The 17,945-nt window shown below is 40.0% G+C and overlaps 1 protein-coding gene across 6 annotated transcripts in view; it reads right to left on the reverse strand.

Moving 5' to 3' along the window:
• Positions 1–17,945, reverse strand: part of LOC140486350 (E3 ubiquitin-protein ligase DZIP3-like) — a 157,186-nt gene that overhangs the window by 67,944 nt on the left and 71,297 nt on the right. For all 6 annotated transcript variants that reach the window (XM_072585360.1, XM_072585361.1, XM_072585359.1 and 3 more), the window contains 6 exons: positions 17,085–17,741; positions 13,022–13,060; positions 10,133–10,221; positions 6,257–6,313; positions 4,437–4,492; positions 2,148–2,445 (listed from right to left, as the gene is read on the reverse strand). In XM_072585360.1, coding sequence (XP_072441461.1) covers positions 2,148–2,445; positions 4,437–4,492; positions 6,257–6,313; positions 10,133–10,221; positions 13,022–13,060; positions 17,085–17,741 — 1,196 coding nt within the window. The remainder of the gene's footprint in view (positions 1–2,147; positions 2,446–4,436; positions 4,493–6,256; positions 6,314–10,132; positions 10,222–13,021; positions 13,061–17,084; positions 17,742–17,945) is intronic.

Raw genomic sequence — 17,945 nt, forward strand, 5'->3', positions numbered from 1 at the left:
GCAAAAGAGAGAAACAAAAAATCTAATCAGGCCAGATTGCAGCCTGGGGTCTGACTAGCAGGGTAATAACATCAGCCATGGTCATAACAGTATACTTGGATTTCCAAAAGAATTCAATACGGTGTTGCTAAGGTGTGGAAAGATATCGGCTCATGCAGTTATAGGTAATATATATTAGCATGGATAAAGGATTGGCTAAAAAGGCAGAAAGCAAACTGAAATGATCAGTGGGACATTTTTAAATTGCCAGATAGCATCCAATGAATTGCTGCAAGGATTGATACTGGAACCTCAGCTATTTATAATATGTATCAATGATTTAGACCAAGAGAAACAGAATAATGCATCTAAATTTGCTGACAACACAAAGCTCGGTGGAAATACACAGGAATGTGAAGATTACACAGAGAGGCTTCAAAGAGACGTAGACAGGTTTGGTGAGAGCGTAATAAGTTGGCAAGGGAGTACAATGTGTGCAAATGTGATGTTACTGGGCTGCAAGATTAGAAAAGTAGACTTTATTTTAAAAAAAAGATATGAAACTTGCAAGTGTTGATGCTCAGAGATTTGGATTTGCTCATGTAAGAAACACAAAGTTAGCACAAATGCACAGCAAGGAGTAGGAAACTGCAAGAGGTTAGCACTACAGGCAATATTGCTAAAATTCTACAAAGACTTTGGTAAGACTCCATCTGAAATACTGAGTGCAGATTTAGTCTTAACATGGAAGGATATACTTTCACTGGAGGCAGTATACTAAGGTTTATTAGATTAGAGAATTCTCCTAGGACGGGTGAGTTCAATGAAACAGGTGAGGCTCACGAAGGGGCTTCACAGAGCAGATACACAGGTCAGGTCCTCTGGTAGGGGACTTTGAAACACGATCACAGTTTCAGGATAAACAACATATCATTTAGGACTGAGATGAGGAAAAATTTCTTCAGAGGATCGTGAATCTCTGGAATTCCCTACTTGAAAGAGATGTTGAAATTACTGAATGGAGGCAAGTATCCCATCACCAAGTTACTCTTTATTTACATGTGCACAGGATACTGGCTGTTGCTAGCCAGCTCGGAATCAATCCCTGAAGTGAGGAGATTCTGAATCCCCTATGTATATTGGTCAGCCAGGGCTTCCTGATTGGGCCAGGTAAGCAGCCTCAATCAAGGATCTCACCTGGTTCCAATCACCACTTCCCTCCAACCACCATCTCCCACCCCAAGTCCAGGTATGTAGGCCTGGTCTTTCTCTTGTTGATTTTCCTGCAATATTTTCACCCTAGGTCTGGTTCCTCTGACTCAGATTCTGACATTGGTAGTGTGTAGTGGACCGTACCCACCTCTTGCACTGGAGCATCTAAGGAGAGTTTCCTCTTCCTCTGGTGCTAACTGTATCAAGGTTGCATCCATCTTGACACTGGACAGAACAGGAGAACCCACACAGTTTCAAACAGGCCTTTCTGGTTATTCTGAAGGGCCAAGTATGTTTTGCTCCTGTCCAGTTTGGGAGGCAGCAGCTTTCAGGTGATCCATATGTGTTGAGGACCACCTCACCTAAATGAACTTTAAGTCATAGGACCTGACCTCGCATCAACCTTGCATTGTACCCATACAGGACCATTTCTATGGTTCTGGCACCTAACTTCATTCCCTGAAGTAAAGTGTCTCTCTCGCTTAGGGGAAGCATGTAGTTGACATTGGCATTCCTGCTGTCTCTTCAGGTGTGAATGCTTTATTTTGACTAAAGTCAAGGCTGGGAGAGACAGATTTTGGTTTCCTGTGGACCAAGGGATCTGGAGAGCAGGTGAGAAGTGGAGTTGAAGCCAAAGATCAGCTATGATCATAGTGAATAGCAGAGGAACATTGATTAGCTGTACAGTCCATTCGTGTTCTTGTGTTAGTGATACGTACAAAGATTGGAAGGTGAACAGAGACTAAGTAAAAGCAAACTAAGTCAAAACTGTCACACCATCTTATAATTATTATACCAAAATAAACATGCATTCTTCTACACCAGAAAACATTCATCTCGACCCAAAGCAAATTCTGATTTGATGTTTGAGTGTCAAATTCATACTTAAGTTAACTTTACTGAGTATCAGGCCTATGTAAAAATAGATCTTCAAAAGATCACAGATTTGAACTTACTGATGAGGTACATACTGAGGAACCAGTGGACTCCTCATCAATGAGTGTATTTTCAGTTTCATCCAGCTCTCCATCACTTTCGTAAGTTTGATCAGGTAAGTCGTCAAGTTTGTTGACTTCATGACTGGTTAGAAAGGGACCAGCATTATTGTTGTTGTGCACAGTACCCAATACAAGTCGCGATGAGGCAGCTACGCCAGCACTAAATGTAGAAACATCATAGCTGGAATTTGCCACTTGCTTGTTGCTTCTGCTATCATCCAGCTGGTTCTCTTGCACAGGTATTGATAGGGTCTCACTGTATAAATAAAACTCAGTTAAGTTTGTCTAGCAAGTTTACTGTTAATTAAACAGGAGGACAAATTACAGCAGAAGACTTGCACTTTTCTTGAAAAGCTGGACAATCAAATTATCACTTCTGTTCACAAAAGTTTTCTTTATCTCCAATCATTTCCCACATCTTCGTTGACTTCGGTGCGTGAAGACAATATGTACTTATACCAAGAGTATTGACCCACAGAATGAAAAATAGACAATTGGGCATTCTTTCCAGGTATAACAAAGAATACTATAGCACAAGAACAGGCCCTTTGACGCACCAAGACTGCGCTTTTCTAAAGTAGAAACCATTTGCATTTACACAGTCCGTATCTCTCTATTCCCTGCCTATTCATACATCTATCGATCTTAAGACATGGTAGTGGCTTAAAGCTAAAACTTTCCAGAAATATAAGAACTTGAGAGCTTCATGTAGTACATACATGACTCTAACATTTTCAAACTTTGAATGATTCCAGCATTTAAATAAATTCATACCTGTGAAATCTCTTCTATAATCAACACCTGTTTGAAAATAGTGGGGTTTAGATCAGAGTGGTGCTAGAAAAGCACAGCAGGTCAAGCAGCATCCGAGGAGCAGGAAAATCGACATTTCGGGCAAAAGCCCTTCATCTATTCCTGATGAAGGGCTTTTGCCCGAAACATCGATTTTCCTGCTCCTCGGATGCTGCCTGACCTGCTGTGCTTTTCCAGCACCACTCTGACCTAAACTCTGGTTTCCAGCATCTGCAGTCCTCACTTTTACCTGTTTGAAAATAGGCATCACAAATTGGTCAGTTTCCCAGGGTTTAGTTTGTGTCTTCCAAATGGTAAGAAAGCTGTAGTCACACACATATTTCTGCCTGGCATAATGCAAGTGATAGTGGATTCTGGAAATCTGAAATAAAAATAGAAATTGCTGGAGAAACTCAGCAGACTTTGCAGCATCTGTGGACAGAAAGCAGAGTTAACATTTCCGCTCCAGTGACCCTTAGGGGCTTGAAACGTTAGCTCTGCTTTCTCTCCATAAATGCTTCCAGACTTGCTGAGTTCCTCCAGCAATTGCTCTTTTTATTTCAGACTGTACCAAAAGTGATTTTGAGAAGGGAAACAATATGTATCCTTTATCTATAGCTGAAGCAGAAGTTTGGTCATTTTCAAATGCAAACCAAGGACTAAATGCCTGTCTGAGACCCTATGGCAACAGTGACATGCCATGAGGATTCCTTACTATTTTGGCTGCAGCTTTCTGTAAGTTACTTACCTTTGAAAATAGAGCTGGCAGAAGATGTGATTTGTCAACTTGATTCCCAAATTCAAATCCTGATTTGGTAGCTCATTGCTAGTCAATATTATTTGCTTCTCTGGGCCTATCCCTGAAATATAAACCTCTGCTTCCATAACTCACCTTCCTGCCTGCTCCTTTTCTATGTGAATGGGATCAGAAGCCCAATAACTGATGGTGCTTGGATCATTGTATAAAAGTGCAGGACAGGTATCCTGCATGGGGTGGTACCCAAAAATAGCCATCTACCCTTCTCAGTGATAATTAGGGATAAGCCTTACCAGCAATGCTCAAATTCCACTAATGATTCAAAAAAATTTGTAGGCTAAGGAGTCCAAATTTGACACAATATTTCAACTGAATATCAATAATATAAGAGTAGAATCATTCAGCTGCATTTGATAGAGAATGATTGTTTGTCCTTTGGAAGGAAAGTTAGTTAGAAGTTCACTTGTTCCAGGTCTTGTGATGCATCATTAACTAGCTTATCAAGCTCATATTAACACAACATTGGTATGAACAGAATATGGAAGCAAAGTAATTATGTCAAAATCGGGCCAAAGTATAATCGAATTTAATCTAAGTGCAGATAAATAGGCTTATACATGATGGGAGGAAACTGAAAATAAATATTGCCAATTAAGTCCTCATGTGAAAATTGTAAGCCTATTAAAAATGAAGCTTACCATTGATGTGGTACTCCATCCAGAGTTATATTACGACTATCCTCATTTGTTTGAGCCTGAAAAGAAAGAATATAGTTTCAGAAAATTTCATTCACACATCTTTGCTTTACTTTCCATCAAAGTAATGATTCCACATTGCGAATGAAATCTGTGTTGACACAGGGTAAAGATAATGGATCCATGCACAATGTCTCTGGATCACAGTAAATAGATTGGAGCAAACTTGTGATGATGTTTCATTACAGATCTGTTGGCTCTGCAATTGCCATTAACATGAACTACTATTCAATAATTATTGACTCGCTAGAATTGCTGTACATAGTCTTTTGTATTTGGTCTATAACTGGTTTATCTTTTTTCAATTGTTTGATGCTTCTGACCATAAACCACATTGTAAAGTTAAGTGACTCTACAGACACATTTTCTGATCAAACTGGATTGCCGAGCACTGATTTACTACAGCTACACTGGTTTACTTGGCTTTCTCCAAGATAGCGGCCTATTATGCAGCCTATCAACACCACATGGAATTCACTACTGATATGGGTGCATGCAACCATGCTCTTCTGCATGCAAACATGTTGAAATAACATTATGCAAGTTTCACACAATTTAAATCATGGATATGACACCAGAATCGCAAATTTGGACCACACAGTTTCTGCCAACATTGTAATGAACATTCCTGAAAAAAAGAAGTTTGAAGAAACAAAGGGGGTCCTCATTGCTGTCATTTCATGGATCAGGTTCCCGGATTGCAGGTTGGTCAAATTTTATGAAACTGTTTCTATTGAAAATGTTAATAACATGCGATCTGTTTTTGGAATTATTTTGGTACGCTTATCAGAGATGGTAGAGGACTAGATGAGCTGTTCATAAAAAGGCTTCAACAGGTACAGGGCAGTGGCAGCAGTTTGCCTTTGCCAAATTAAAACCAGATTCCTCCATATCACTTAACAGTAATAGGTAGCTGTCTGATTAGTCTATCGGATGCACCAATCTTTCCATGTTCACAACTATTTAGTGATGTCCTGCATACTCCCCCCCCCCCACCCCCATCCCACCAATCAAGAGAACATTATACAAATCCCTTCATTTGTTCCTGATACCTGCATAAAAGGGTTGACTCAATGTCTCTATTGATGCTCCTCTGAACTAACCGTAGGTACCCTCAATGTCACAAACAAAAACCCAACTATTCCCCTTCTGTGAAATAACTTCTGAATTCTTTTAAATGGAGCTTTGGAATTCAACAACGTGAATCTGAACCTGGTACCATCCTACTGTAATGATCTATTTTGCTGTCACCACTCATTAGCTAGAGATCTCATGATAAAAAAGGTAAGAACTTCGCTCATAATTGCAAGGTGTTTGCAAATCTCTGAACTGTTTAAAAACGTTAAAATAAAAGATCAATCATAACTGTAAAAAGCATGGAAATAGTTCATGGAAATTGGTCATTAGAAGTAACTTGGGGTTGTGTGGTGTTTCCATATGCAGTTAATTAGGACTAGGAATGCAGAAAGCAAATATGAAGGAATTATGTCAAAATCTGGCTAAAAATAAGACAGAATAAAATCTAAATGTACAGAAAAAATTTATACATGAAGTGAGAATCCTGAAAATGAATTTCATCAATAAGTAAGCACTGTGAAAAAGTTATTAAGAAGGCACCTTGTTTGTTTTTGAATGCTGCATCCTGACCTGTGTTTTGAATGTCATTAAAATACATAAATAATCACAATGTCTGTTTTGAATTGCCATTTTGACTTTTAGTTCAGAACACACTTCTTTAACAGCCAATTAATAACACAGGTTACCTTTTTACTTCTAGACTTCTTCTTTTTCTTCTTAGACTTGGCTTTGGCTTCGAGTACCTACAATAAGACAAAAGAAAATGACCAAACAGTGACATTTAGCCTTCACCTAAAATATTTTACCAGCTTTTAGTTCGAAATTGGGGACCAAGTGGACAGCTTTTGAAAAAGATGGGTAATGCAAATTCGCACGGGGTGATGTTGGCAACAATTTCCTCTACACATAAAACCGTAAGATACAGTAGCAGAATTAGGTCATTTTGCCATTTGATCACGACTGATATGCTTCTCAACCCCATTCTTGAGCCATCTCCCATAACCTTTGGCCCAGCTTACTAATGAGGAACCTATTTTTTTCATCTTAAATACACTCAGTGACTTGGCCTCCACATCCTTTTGTGGCAGTGAGTTCCACAGATTCACCACTCTTTGGTTAAAGAGGTTCCTCCTCATCTCAGTTCCAGAGGGTCATCCCTTCACTGAGGCTATGCCCTCATGTCAGAGTCTCTCCTATGAGTGGAAACATTTTCTCCATGGCCACCCTATCCAGGCCCCTCAGTATTAAATAAGTTTCAATGAAATCTCCGCTCATCCACCTAAACATCTTCAAGTACAGACCCCAAGTCTTCAACTACTTCTCATATGAAAACCCATTCATTCCCAGGATAATTCTGGTCTTCCTCCTCCAAGGCCATCACATAGAAACATATTCCCAATGCAGTCTTATACAGCCTCAGCTCCTGTATTCAAGCCTTCTTGAAATGAATGCTAACATTGCAGTACCTTCCTAATTGCCAATTGAACCTGCATGTACCTGCCAATTTCAATCCGAGCCACAAGCTCATTTACCTTGTTTTGTATACTGTTCACATTTAACTGGAACCCCAGCTCATTTACATACTACCTTCAATTTACCTTTTCATCTTGAAAAAAACAGATGATGTAAATTCAGAGCATGTATCTGGAGGCTGCAGCTTTCCACTCATTGTCCCTACAGTCACCCAACTCTAACTTCACCAGTGTCAACCATGTGAAAAGAGTATCCTTCAGTCAGCATCACAGTAAAGCAGTCTGGGAAGGGTGTCCTACAGTCAGTTCTTGTTAGAAAAAAAGTGACATCAAGTTTGTTGGCTGAAGATTACCTGAGGAGTTGAAGAGATTATTTACTTGAAGAGCTGGAGATACAAAGAAATGGGTGAAGGAGGACTGCAAAGCAAGATTGCATAAATCAGTGCAGGACTCGAGGCCTACATCACGTATCTTTGGAGTTGGAGAGGTAGTGGGATCTGTGAGGGAGCAGTGTGGAGGAGAATTATATAAATAATGTCCGAAGCACGAGGCCTACATTATTGAGTTTGGGAATCGGGGAAGGTAGTGGGATATGTGAGGGAGCTTCTCAGGGGATAGCTGTAAAAGAATTATACACCAATTAGCCTACCATTGGTAGTGGGGGAAATGCTAGAGTTTACTATAAAAGACATGATAATAGAACATTTGGAAAGCATTAACAGGATTGGACAGAGACACAATATGATGTTCTTGTTACCAATATGAATAAAAAGCTTCAGAACATTATTGCTGGAAGTAGGTTAACACAGGACATGACAAATACGTACAAAGAAGATTGCAGACTGAGCAACCTGAATGTAAGAAGATAAAATCAAAGAGACGCAAGTTCTACCTTTAATTGGCTGATTAATAAATAATAGTGACCTAAGTGACAAAAGGAAGCTGCAAATTGAGGAAATGACAATTAGCATAGTAGGGGAAATCAAAACAGGTTTGAAAAATGGGGAAATAGTGTCTCGAACCAGAGAAGCATTACAGCACAGAATTCCATTGCATTCTTTACCCTGGCCAAATGATTAATCTGGAGGGAATTCCATTTGCCACTTCTCTGTCCATTCTCTGGCATCATCCACAGTCAACGTGCATCCATTTCACAATCAACTATCTGGCCAATATATGTGTAATGTACAAGTTTCTCAATTGTCTCTAACATGTAAATCTAAATCATAAATGGACCAATACTGAACCCTGTGAAACAAACTGGAAACCACGTTCCATTAACAAAAATATGCCTTTGTTCCCTCTCACTGAGCCAATTTTGAATCCAACGTGCCACATTTCCCTGTATCCATGGGTTTTAATTTTTTGGACCAATCTGTCATTTGGGTCTTGTCAAGTGCCTTATTAAAATCAGTGTAGCTATCATCCACTGCACTACCCTCAACAATCCACCTTGTTACTTTCTGAAATAAACGCAATAGTAAAGCATGATCTTTCCTTAACAAAACTGTGCTTAGATATGCCTGATTAATCCATTCATTTCCACGTACCAGTTAATCCCAACTCTTATGATTTGGATGTGAATTCAGGAGGCAAAGTTTGTTGATTACATCAAAATTGGTGGTATCATCGTGAATGAAGAAGGTTATCTAGGATTACGAAAATGTCTTGATCAACTGGGCCAATGGACAGAGGAGTGGCAGATGGAGTTTAATTTGGATAAATGAAAGGTATTACATTTTAGTAAAACAAACAATGGGCAGGGCCCTGGGTAGTGTTATTGAACAGAGAGACCTAGGGGTTCAGGTACACAGTACTTTGTTGGTTGCATCACAGGTAGACAGGGTGGTTAAGGAGGCATTTAGCACACTTGCCTTCATTGCTCAGCCCCTTAAGTATAGGAGTTGGGACCTCATGTTGAGGTTGTACAAGATGTTGGTGAGGTCGCTTTTACAGTACTGTGTACATTCTGGTTCCATTGCTATAGGAAAGATATTATTAAATTGGAGAGGTTTCGAAATAATTTACAAGGATGTTGGAAGGTTTGAGTTATAAGGGGAGGTTGGATAGGCTAGGACTGGAGCATAGGAGGTTGAGAGGTGACCTTATAGAGGTTTATAAAAATCATGAAGGGCATTGATAAGGTGAATAGCAAAGATACTTTCCCTAGGGTGAGCGAGTTCAAAACTAAGTGGTGTATTTTTAAGGTGAGAGGAGAATGAAGGGACTGAGATGCATTTTTTTTCCAGATAAAGGGTAGTTCACATGTGGAATGAACTGCCAGAGGAAGTGGCAGATGCAGGTACAGTTACAACATTTAAATAACATTTGGATAGGTACATGAATAGGAAAAGTTTAGAGGGATATGGGCCAAATGCAAATAAGTAGGACTAGTTTAGTTTGGGAAATTTGGTCGGTGTGGACAAGTTGGACTGAAGGATCTGTTTCTGTGCTGTATGACCGAGTCCTCCGTTGCCTCATAGCTTTCCTCTTATCTTCTGTACCTGAAGATTCCTTACCCTTTCCATACACTCTGTCCTATTACTTGTACTGGAAACTTTAATACTCTCTGCGGAACACTCCCCTCTTTAACTATTTAAAGGTCTTTTTACTACCCTATTTAGCCTTTCAACAAGGACCTATTAGCTGCACAGTAGGCAATTCTAAAGCTGTATATGGATTTATAAAAATTCTGATAGCAGGCCTCTCCTCAATGTTGTAGCTGTTAGGCAAGATGCAGCTGATCAAATGTGTAAATGATGCAACGTTTATAAGACACACGTCATGTCTGCATCAAATAGGACACGTGGAGCTGCAAGATTATGTCTTTTGTACTGCAGCATTACTACAAATGGTGGTGCAAAGTATGTTTCCTTGCAGTAGCAATACAAAATGAACTGATTCAAATCAAATCAGCATAATGACCTTTTTAAGAGGAAACAAATTTAAATGGATCTTTCACTGTCAAAGAGACTTTCTCTTTCTCTTCCTTCACATGCTAGACGTGAAAAAACCATGTCCTATTAGCATGGTCATAGCTACCTAGTTCCCAAACTTGACCATTGAAAATTTATAAAAGGGACATCTTACCGGTGAGTCATCATCACCCTTCAAGTCAGTTGGCTCCATTGTTTGCTGTTTTTTCTCTTGTGGAGCAGTAAGTGCAGGAAGACCAGTTGCTGAAAGATTTAACAAATTGTCAGCCTAATATCACTGGTGATGTATAAGGATTAGGTTTCTCAATTTCAGGAACACTAGCACAGTGGTTAAACAAACATGTTGGTGATTCTGTTTGCAATAATGAAACAAAATTGAACAGTACCCACTCTCAGTTATTATCAAATCATAAATCAAATCAAATCATGCTGACAAGCTTTGCTTCAACAAAACTAATTCTAAAACAAAACTAATTTAAAGAAATTTTCCTTCTGAAAGTGGCAGGACAGACTACCCATGAAGTTGTGCTGACAATGCATTCAGGTTTGATAAACATAGAAAACAGGAGTAGTAGGCCATTCAGTCCTTCCAGCTTGCTCCACCTCATTAAAGATTATGGCTAGTCATCCAATTCAATAGACAATCCTCACATTTCCCCCACATCCTGTGATCCCTTTAGCCCCAACTTCTTCTTGAAATCATGTCATGTTTTGGTCTTGACTGCTTTCTGCAGTAGCAAATTCCACAGGTTCAATACTTTCTGGGTAAAGAAATTTCTCCTCATCTCAGTCTTAAATGGTTTATGCCAAATTCTTAAATTGTGTGAGTCCTGATCTGATACTCTCCTGCCATTGTGAATTTTCTTCCTGCATCTTCTCCGTCTACATCAGACTACTGTTCATAGACTTTGGTTCGGCATTTAAACTATCGTTCCTCAGTACTTGATTGGAAAGTTGAGTCTGCTGGGCCTAAATACCTTCCTTCATAACTGGATCCTGGACTTTCTGACTGGGAGACCTCGGTCACCATCATACTGAGCACAGGGGCTCCCCTGGGCTGTGTGCTCAATCCACTGCTGTTCACCCTGCAGACACAACAAGTGTGCAGCAATGCATAGGTCAAATTATATCAAGTTTGCTGATGATACGACTGCAGTCTCATCGTAACGAACAACGAGTCAGCATACAGAGTGGAGGTGGAGCAGCTAACGGACTGGTTCAGAGCCAACAACCTGTCTCTGAACACGAATAAGGTGAAAGAGATGGTTGACGACTTCAGGAGGGCACGGAGTGACCACTCTCCATTGGACATAGATGGCTCTCCTGTGGAGATCGTAAAGAGCACCAAATTTCTTGGTGTCCATCTGATAGAGAATCTCACCTGGACCTTGGCCATCAGCTCCATAGCCAAGAAAGCCCAGCAGTGTATCTACTTTCTGCACAGGCTGAGGAAATCCCACCCCACCCCCATTTTCCTCACCACATTCTACAGAGGGTTCATTGAGAGTACTCTGAGCTGCTGCATCACTGCCTGATTCGGGAAATGCATTGTCACAAGTCATAAAACCTAACAATGGATAGTGAGGACAGCTGAGCTGATCATCAGGATCTCTTTCCCCTCCATTACAGACATTTACACTACACGCTGCATCCAAAAGGCTAAGGGCATTGTGGAAGACCCCACATACCCCTCACTCAAACTCTTCTCCCTCCTGCCATCTGGCAGAAGATACCAGAACTTTGGGTTCTCACAGTCAGACTGTGCAACAGCTTCTTCCCCCAGGCCATCAAGCTCCTTAAACACAGTATAATGGAGCTCCTTCCCACCTGAAATTCTTTGCGTGACTTTGAATTGCCGCTAGAAAAATGTCTATTATTTATCATTCTTCTAATACACTGTAACTTGCATGGTTTGCAATTTCTATACACTTTACATTGTGTAAGAGGGTGTAGTTTGTGCTGTCCATGTAACACCTTCAGTCCCGGAGGAATGCTGTCTCGATTTTATTTACTGTATCAGATGTATACAGTAGAAATGACAAATAAAAAGCTACTACTACTACTAGTCCTGTTACAATTTCATAGGTTTGTGAGATTCTCCTTCATTCTTCTGAACCTTTCAACCTACTTCCTAACTCCCTAAATTGTGCTTTTAGGACCCCATCCTTTTTTCTTTTACCTTGTGTTATCGTACCAATGTATACCATGTTCTGCAGCTACTCGGAGACATCCTTGACCTTAGCACCAAATGAACCATCCAGGAATCCTGTTTGTGCCCAAAGAAATACCTGTCTATCTCTCTTACACCAGTATCCCCAGTCTTTACTCTTCCCCTGTGCAGCAGAGTCAGCACTGCTGCAATAAATGTGGCCGTTGTTGCTTTACTGAGAGGCTACTCCCCTCAACAATATCCAAAGAGTTATGTCTGTTGTGCATATTATTTATCATGTACCATGTTATGAGACCTGCTAAGTTTCTCTAACATTTTCTGTGTTTGTTTCAGATTTCCAGTATTTCCAGTATTTTGCTTTTATAGACACTTAGGTTCCTGAGAGGATTTTGACAAAGTGGAGAGGAGTTTCTCCTTAAAGACTAAGACTTAGGAACACAGTTAATTTTAGAATATTTTGAAGGTGGAGGTAGATAGATTGTTTACTACAGAAGGGTCTCAAAGATTTTCAGACGTAGACAAAATTGAGGCAATAATCAAATCAGCTATAACCTAACTAAAAGATATTGCAAGGTTGAGTGTTCTATTCTTAAATTGTATGTATCACGTCGGTCTGTCAGCCACTTATGGTCAAAGGTCTGCATGTCAAGAGTTGACCTGTTCAGTCACATGAAGATCCACAGAGGAACTTATAACCCTGAGTAGCTATCTTACTCGAACTCAGAGACAGCACACAATGATGATAATTATTTTAATGTGCCATGATAAATCCAACTTGTCCCCAGTGCTTAATTTTTGGCAGAGATAATAAAACAGAATAAGCACATTACTGAAACGTTGTGCTAAGAATCATTAGTACAGCCAACTACTTACTGTTTGTTGATATTTCTCTTTTTCTCTGTCCTGATGTCTCTATCAAATATTGAAACAGAACAAATTAGAGATTTTTAATAGTTACGGATTGCCTAAAAGTGCATGCGACAATTTTCAGCCTTCAAGTTACATTTTCACACTGTACTTTTGAATTTATTGATAATAGCAAAGTAAGCAAGTTGGCTTTTTAGCATATACAGTAGCTTGGCCAATTCTAAACATTACTCAATAATCAGTCAGTCAGTCAGTCAGTCATAGTAGTTTAGTCAGTATGAGAACGCAGCAGAATGAGGAAAAGGCTGAGTCAGTTAGTAGGAGAAAGCGAGGACTGCAGATGCTAGAGATTAGACTGGAGTGTGGGGTGCTGGAAAAGCACAGCAGGTCAGGCAGCATCTGAGGAGCAGGAGAATCAATGCTTCGGGCAAAAGCTGACTGTACTGTTGAACATTTCGATCAAAGTGGAAAGTTAATGCAAAGTGGGACAGTGGTGCTTTAATTAGGGTATACAGCAAGAAGTACAAACTTTCCTGATAAAGAGGTCAATAGGACAGGATAAAAGGCCTGGATTGAGAGGCCAGTCCACAGTGAGACCAGTGGGAAAGTGTGCAGTCACAAACCATAGTGTGATACGATTGGAGGGAAAGATGCTTATTAAATATTAGATTCATACTGTGGTTAAAACAATTTTAGCGTATATGAATGAAATATCATTACAGTGAAGTGTAAAGAGCAGGGAATCTCGAGTAATTAGTTTATAAGTTAAATACGATAGCAATGGCAGGATAGGTAATGTGGAAAGTGCTGGACAGCAAACTGATCCACAGCAATTACATCTGGAGAAAGGTTGGCAGCTCAAGCAACTTTGGATGTGAATCAAGAAACTGGAGTCTCAGCTGCAGACAGTGCATCAGAGAAGGGGAAAGTTACCGAGACAATTTGCTTCAGAAGGCGGTCACACTCTTCAGATTAGGTACAATCAAAATTGGACTGTGATCAGGGACACAAGGCTGTGACTGTACGTGAGGCAGTTATGAGGACCATGAGTGTTAAAACTGAGGAGCCTTGGTCCCAGCAATTGTTCAATAGTTAGAAGGTTCTTGCAAGCTGAGAATGTAGACTGCAGGAAGAGAGAGTAAACTGGCTATGGCACCTTGGTGCAGATGACATTGGCTCAGTGGTTAGCACTGCTGCCTCACAGCGTCAGGGACCCATTCGGGTGACTGGGTGTGGAGTTCACACATTCTCCCCATCTCTGCATGGGTTTCCTCCGTGTGCTTGGGTTTCCTCCCACAGACCAAAGATGTTCAGGTCAGGTGAATTGGCCATGTTAAATTGGCCATAGTATACAGGGGTGTGTAGGTTAGGTGCATTAGTCAGGGGAAATGTAGAGTAATAGAGTAGGGAAATGGGTCAGGGTGGTTACTTTTCAGAGGGTTGGTGTGGATTTGTGGGGCCAAATGGCCTGTTTCCACACTGTAGGAATTGTATGATGCTATTTAAATGTAAGGAGGAAATAGGAATTTGATTGGATAGACGTGAGGGAATAGACCAGTCTCTGGAGCCATTCACAAGTGTCTTGGACTGAAGAAGAAATTGGAAAAAGAGGAAAGGCAGGATCCAATAGCCCTCATCCACGCTGGTACCAACAACATTGTTAAGACTGGAAAATAAGTTTTGCTGAAATATTTTAACCAGTTAGGAGCTAAATCAAAAGGGAGAACCTTCCAGGTAATAATTTCTGGATTACTACCTAAGCCATGGGTAAACAGCATAAGGTAAATAAAGTAATGGAGTTATTTCGAGGTTGTACAAGATATTGATGAGATGACTTCTGGAGTAGTGTGTCCAGTTCTGGTTGCCCTGCTATAGGAAAAATATTACTAAGGTGGAGAAGATTCAGAAGAAAATTACCAGGTTGTTGCTGGGAATAGAAGATTTGAATTATAAGGAGAGGCTGGGATAGGCTGGGACTTTTTTCACTGGAGTGCAGGAAGTTGAGGGGTGATCTTATACAGGTTTATAAAATCATGAGGGGTATAGGTAAGGTGAATTGCAGATGTCTTTTCCCTAGGGTGGGAAATTTCAAGATTACAGAGTTTTCTTTTAAGGTGAGAAGACAAAGATTTTAAAAAGGACATATGGGGAAGCTTTTTTTTAAAAAAACAGAGTGGTTTGTATGTAGAATGAACTGCTAGAGGATGTGGTGGAGGTGGGTACAGTTACAATGTTTGGATATTTAGAGAATTACATGAGTAAACAATGTTTGCAGGGATATAGGCCAAGCACAGGCCAGCTGGGACTAGTTGCTTATGGTCAGCATGGAAAGGTTGGACTGAAGGGTCTGTTTCCATGCTGAATGGCATAACTCTAAACAAATGACTCAAAAATTAATGTGGGTGAAATGGATTTCATTTCATGGAGCACCAGTACTGGGGTAAAAGGGAGCTATTCTGGCGGGATGGGGTTCACTTGTACCACCCTGAGATGAGTGGGGAAAAATTGTATAAACACAAAGTTAATTGCTCTTCCTTTGAATGTATGTGTATTAACAAAATACAATGCATTAACGACACAAATACAGGTTAACAGGCATGATCATTACAAAGACATGGTTAGAAAATCACAGTTAGAAATTAAATATTCAGGGGTATGACAGTGTTCAAAAGGACAGGCAAGAAGGAAAGGTTTGTGGGGTAGCACTGTTGCTACAGGATAGAATAAATACCATAGCAAGAAATTGAGTTTCTTGTGGGTAGAGGTAAGAAATAAAAAGGAAAGACGACACTAGTAGGAATAATCAACAGGGCCCTTAACAATAGCTTGAGTGTGTGGTACAGGAAAAGCACAGCAGGTCAGGCAACATCCGAGGAGCAGGAGAATCGACATTTCCAGCATAAGCCTTTTATCAGGAATTATGCCTGAAACATCGATTCTCCTGCTCCTTGGATGCTGCCTGATCTGTTGTGCTTTTCCAGCACCACACTCTTGACTCTAATCTCTGACATCTGCAGTCCTCAATTTCTCCTAGCTATCAGAATTATGTAAAATTTTAGAATAAGGGGCTACCTTAATTTAAATAAAACAAATTTAAAAAGCGAATAAGCATTTACAAAAGGAAGAATACAAAAATGATACCAGGATGTCAAACAGCAGGGAAATAAAATTAGATAAACCCTAGTTGAAAAGGTTATTGTGGGGATATGGGTAAAGTAGTGTTACTTCTGCAATTATAATTACTTATGCAAGGTAAATGAACTCACACCAGTGTGTAATTGCTTCTTCTTGAGTCAACTAGAATGCAAACTATGTGGAGGAAATACGCAATTGTTTTTGTATTAGCTAAAATTGTATGCAAGAATGAAACGTGACTGCAAAACAATGGTAGATGTTACAGACAAATAGATAAGGTGCTGTGAGGATGTAGGTTAAATCAGACATGCTTGCACAAGCATCTGTTTCCCACTTTTACAGAAACACGGGAACAAGCTCCAATTAAAAAGGTCATAAGGATCAGCATGGTTGGGGAAAGCACAGATGGAGGGAGTAGATAATGGTGAAGAAAGGATATACCTAACAATGGGCCACAGTGGGATGTGGTCAAACGGCCTTGTGAGGCCAGAAATAAGCATTTTGTCACGGACAAGGCCGGATAAGGCAAGAGATAAACAGGAGTAATGGGTGCCGGTCTTAGAGAAGTGGAAGATGTAAACGGGGAGGAGCAATGGGATAAAACAAAAAAAAGGAACCAAATTACATAAATATCGTGTATTCGTTGAATTCAGTGTGTGTATGTCCCTGTCTTGTAGACAGTGGACATCGCACCCTCTTGCAAGGGTAAAATAAATGACACTACTGATTCAGATCTTGTCTCGGACTGAAATTATTGAAGTGAGTGAACTTTGTTTCTCACAGTTATGAATAGGATGAATGGCCTTCTGCCTTATAATCTATGATCAATGGGACCATTCAGTAATACTTGACCAACACATGCTTTCTGAATACTTCAAAAGACCACTTCCATCTAATTATAAAAAAATTCTCTTCAGTTTCATTTGTACTATACCTGGTTGGAAAAGTGACAACAGCATCTGCATGACATCTGCTACAGGTTTGCCCAGATAACTGGCCAGCTGATGGTGATCCTCCCAGAGATTTTCAACAGGACAGTTTTTAAGTTGCTTTAACAATTTGCAATCTGCTCCTAGGCTCACGAGGACTTCTGTGATTTTGTCCCATTCAATGGTAAATTCAGGTTCCTCGATTCCAGTGTTCAGAGTTTCAAAAAGGAGCTGGTTTCGCAAGTTAGAAAGGCGCAACACAGCCGCACTTTTACTCTGATCATTTGGCAATGGCTCAGCATCCCATCCACCACGTGGTGTAGGAAGGATCTTTAAGTGTCTAATAAGTGATGCCAGTAACGTGATATCGAATTTCTTGGAGTTGGGCTGTTCATTGTTAGGTGGGTAAAGCAAGCTCCATTCACCAGAGTTAAGTGCAGATCGAGATGAACCCTTGTGATAAGGCTCTAGGATGCGTTTATTTTTCAGTAATTCCCTTTTCAGTATCTGAGGTGGTACAGCTCGATCAAATATCCGCAAAAGGACCTCAGTTCCCTTTATTATAAGTAGATGAAGGAGACGGTAAAATAAAGAATAATCCATATTCTGGGAAAGAGGATCCACAGGCAATATAGTTCCAAAATTAGGGATATGGCCTTTGTCTAAATTCAGTAATTAGTTGAAGAATAAGAAAATAGTCAGTTTATCATACATATAGGTAACTGTTATAATACTATGATTCCACAAAAGTCATATACAAAAGTTAACGGAGATGTGTCATTTTCAGTTAATCTTTCACTTTATCTTTGAATATACAAGATGTATATATGGAAACTAAGCCAGCTTTCAGCAAAACTAGTATATTA

This window comes from Chiloscyllium punctatum, chromosome 15 (genome assembly GCF_047496795.1).
Source record: "Chiloscyllium punctatum isolate Juve2018m chromosome 15, sChiPun1.3, whole genome shotgun sequence".
Classification (NCBI taxonomy): domain Eukaryota; kingdom Metazoa; phylum Chordata; class Chondrichthyes; order Orectolobiformes; family Hemiscylliidae; genus Chiloscyllium; species Chiloscyllium punctatum.